Genomic DNA, 4,325 nt, shown 5'->3' with positions numbered 1-4,325 from the left:
TCAGTTGTGGATACAAGGTCCATCCTCAAAAGTATCTGTAGAACTTCTGTCTGCTTTGTCTATGGCAGTATGGACCCTCTGTTCAAAACCTATGTGACAAATTACTACACCAGAATCAAAGGAGTCCTCAATGGACTCCAATCACATCAGGTATTGGCCACCATCAAGAAAACTGATGCCGGACTTTCAGGATGCATCCATAAGATACTGAGTTCCCATATCTCTAGTTAGCAAAAATCCTTAGACTCTACAAATTCCCAAGTTCTCAGTATGAAATTAAGGGCAACCCCACTCTATGACATCGCAATGCTCTAAGGGTATTTGGAGACTTGTTTCCAAAACCAGACAACCCCATTAATTTATCTAGAATGACATGATCCAACGCGCAATGGTTTTTCATCCTGTACCTGATCTAGTACAAAAGTGGTTTTATACTTGCAGACAGAATATTCCTCATATGATAAAAATAATAAAAAACAAATAGGTATTGACATTTTATTGTTATATTATGTTTTAAGAAAACAACCACCTATTAGAGCCCACAATAGGAATTGTTTTTCTTCCTTTTATTTTTTACTTTACAAAGATAAAAGAAGAAACAACGCATAGGGACACATGGGTGCAAGTACAGAAAACAATAAAAAAAGTACAATATTATATAATTAACTTCTTTCCAAAAAAGCTTCTTTTTCATAAAATTCCTTCACAGTTTTCACGCAGATTTGCTATTTGCGATAGAGACTTCCTATTTTTATATTTGCTAATAATCAGAATTTTATTAAAGATATTCAGGCTTTTATTACATCACCAGTTCTTCACAATAGTCTAGAAAGTAGTGGTATAATGCAATCTATATAACAGGACGCTTTATGTGACACGTTCATCAGCTATTTACAGTATTATAATATGTGAATATACCGATGTGGCGCTAAATATTGCTATATTACCATGTCTCTATCCCATATAATGCTACTATTAGGAATAATACAAACTTTGACTCGTTGACATTTTTTTAACAATGACTGACATCAGTCTTCCTATCCCCTTTACCTTTTAATACATTCAAAATATAATTATTTTTTTTTACACATCTTTATTTTTTACGGTTTTGGTGACACTTTGAATACCAAAGATTAAAACCTCTTATATCTGTGAGCTCCTTATACAGATTTTCCTATGAGTTAAAGGGGTTGTCCACTACTACAATTCTGCTAACTTATCTTAAAGGATAGGTCATCAGAATCAGATCAGTGGGGGTTCAACAATCAGCAGCCGCACTGGTCAGCTTTATTGGTGACCCAATGTAAACAATGTATGGAGCAAGAACAGCACAACTCAATACACCATGTAGTGGTCATTTCAGGGTAATGCAGCTCTACTCCTAGTCATCACAAAAGGGGCCGTGTTGCAGTATTTTGGAATGGCCACGACATTGTGCTGTTTTGGTTCCCTTCGCTGTTTACATCTGACCACTGATGGACCTAATAAAAGCTAATCGGTGGGAGTGCCAGTTGTCAGACCCCAACCGGCCCAATATTAATGCCTTATCCTGGGGATAGCTTAGCAATATACTGGAAAAACCTCTTCAAGCTCACCTTCCAAAAACAGCTGTGTGCTGTCAAGTCCTGAAAGATTTCATAATTTATGACGTGTTTTAACCAAAGTGTTCCCCAGTCTGATTTCTCCATAAGTTGATGCAATTTTATCAGTGCAGAATTGTTGAGCTTTTACTTTTTAAAGTAAGGCTCTAAGAAAATCTCAGTTCTCCCATTTCAGGATATAAGCCGAATGTGCTGCCAATCTTATGGTTGTCAGGCACCCCAGATCACAAGGGAAAAGATATATATGGTAAGTAAATGTCACCCTAATCTTTATTTTTCTGCAGACCATTTAGTAAAAAACCTTTAATCATTGTTATAAGATTTTATCTACCCCCATTACATGTAATTTTTCTATAGCCGAACTCTGAAGCTAATTTTTCAGTACTGTCATAGTATTAGTTGCGGATCCTGTAAAACACAAAGTATATTCCAGGTATTAAAAATTATCTTATTTGTTGAAAATTATTTTTTCCCCCTTTTGTTTGGGATAATCAATATGATGTTGCTTTCGATATTAAACTGTAACTGTTCCTCATCTGCTACGACCAAGTGTTTTTCCTATTCATACGATTACTCGCCTTTGAAATGCTTTTCTCAGGACGTTCTTCACCTCTTTGTTCCTCAGACAATATATCATGGGGTTCATTACTGGGGTCACCACACAGTAGAAGATCGACACCACCTTATCGAGAGTGAATCTGACGTGGGAGTTCGGACGAATGTACATAAAGATTATCGTACCATTAAAGATTAATACGACGGTGAGGTGGGACGCGCAGGTGTTGAAAGCTTTATTCTGCCCCTCTATGGATGGAATCTTAAGAACAGACAAAATGATGAAGGTGTAAGAGATTAAAATAAGAAAGAAGCAGCTGAGGGTCAAACTCCAGGAGATGACAGAGAAGGTGAACTCACCGCTGGATGTATCTTCACATGAAAGCTTCAAAAGAGGAGAATAGTCACAAAAGAAATGGTCGATCTCATTCGGGAAGCAGAATGTGAGAGTGGAGATCCACAGGGCAGGGCAAGCAGCAGTTATGAAGCCCACAACCCATGGTACACAGGCTAGCCCTACAGCCATCCTCTTAGACATCACCGTAGAGTAGTGCAGTGGCCGACAGATGGCCACATACCGGTCATAGCCCATGACTACAAGAAAGCAGTTCTCAGCTGCCCCAAAGGCGAAGAAAAAGTAAAACTGGACAAGACAAGCTGATGCGGAAATTGCTTTGTTTCTCGTCAGTAGGGCATCGAGCATTTTCGGTACAGTCACCGTGGTATACAGGACTTCCACCAAGGAGAAATTGGCCAAGAAAAGATACATTGGCTTGTGAAGCTGTTCTTCCAGAAGGACAAGAGTCACAATAAGAAAGTGAGCCACCAGTGTTAACATGTACATACTGAAGAAAAGGGAGAAGAGTAAAATCTCCACACTGCGCATGGAATTGAAGCCCATAATAATAAAGATGGTGGTTATGGTTTGGTTTACGTTGTCTGTCGATGTCATATTTCCTAATACAAAGGAAAGACAATTGGATCACTCTAAAACCTCATCCAAAATATACATTTTACCTGTTTCTTTTTTTTAAACTTCTTTATTAGATGATTTGACATACTTACAGTATATGAAATCAAATATACATTAGAAACTATACATGATATGCATATATCTTGACAATACAATGTTGCTCTCATCCACTTTCAATTTAACCTTTTGAATATTGCAACAATACTTCATTCGAACCATATACAGAACTATCGATGAAACTATAAACAAATATGATGACCTCAAGATCCCCAAGTTACCAGCTACATCCTCAAGATTGTACCATATTGTACCTTTAAATGTTACCATTAATTAACTGATCTCTGCTTGTGAATAACTACATTCAATAAAAGTCCTCCAGTTTTTGAAAAAATTTTCAGTATTCTTTTCTTTTTGGGATTCTGTATATATTTTGTCCATCAGCATTAGGGATTTTATAGTATCTATCAGTTCTGAAACACTCGGTGGTTTCTTCACCAACCAGTGTCTCAAGATACATTTCTTAGCTGCCAGCAGAACAATATGTACAGTATCGGGAGCACCATATATTTTATTATTTGATTCACTTATCAGGCTAATGAAATGAAAAACACACGCCTGTACAATTTTGGGTATCTCAACCTTCCAGATTCTCTGTATGTATTTAAGTACCTTGGCCCAGAGTCTTTGACTAATTGGGCATTCCCACAAACCATGTAATAAATTGGCCCTGTGTAGACTACATTTTGGACAAGTAGTAAGATAGTGAGCAGGTGCACCATTGTAGGTTAAAAGCGTATATCGCTTGGTGTATCAGTTTATAATGCATCTCTCTGCTCATTAATCATTATCTTTCTTATTTTTTTCCACCCGATCAGTATTTTGTTACCTAAGTCTTCATCTGGAATAGATTTATACCAGGTTTTAAATATTTTTGAGCACCATGGTGACTGAATCTGGACACGAATATAGTCATAGATGCTGGAAAGCTATTCCAGGTCTGTACTCTGCCCCATCATGGAATCAAAATAGTTTATTCTTTCTACCTTCCCCAGGTTTTTCACCAAATGTGTGTAATGTGTCGTGATTTGTAGAAATTGTAAATATTGATTATTTTGTAATCCAAATTTGCCCAAAAATTCCGACCAACTCAATAATCTGCCCTCTGCCGGTTGTAAGATATCCCCCAGAACCCAAAT

The 4,325-nt window shown here is 37.2% G+C and overlaps 1 protein-coding gene across 1 annotated transcript; it reads right to left on the bottom strand.

The window, feature by feature from the left end:
• Window positions 1–2,163: 2,163 nt before the first annotated feature.
• LOC141073757 (olfactory receptor 6B1-like) lies at window positions 2,164–3,123 on the bottom strand (the record flags this gene model as incomplete). Its single annotated transcript, XM_073561159.1, has 1 exon — window positions 2,164–3,123. A coding segment is annotated over one exon (960 nt), but the record flags the coding sequence as incomplete, so codon positions are not given.
• Window positions 3,124–4,325: the final 1,202 nt, after the last annotated feature.

Source organism: Dendrobates tinctorius, unplaced genomic scaffold, assembly GCF_039654945.1.
Source record: "Dendrobates tinctorius isolate UK_male_01 unplaced genomic scaffold, ASM3965494v1 ptg000315l, whole genome shotgun sequence".
NCBI lineage: Eukaryota > Metazoa > Chordata > Amphibia > Anura > Dendrobatidae > Dendrobates > Dendrobates tinctorius.
The sequence above is the reverse complement of the archived record's forward strand: the minus strand, read 5'-3'. Positions and strand labels throughout refer to the sequence as shown.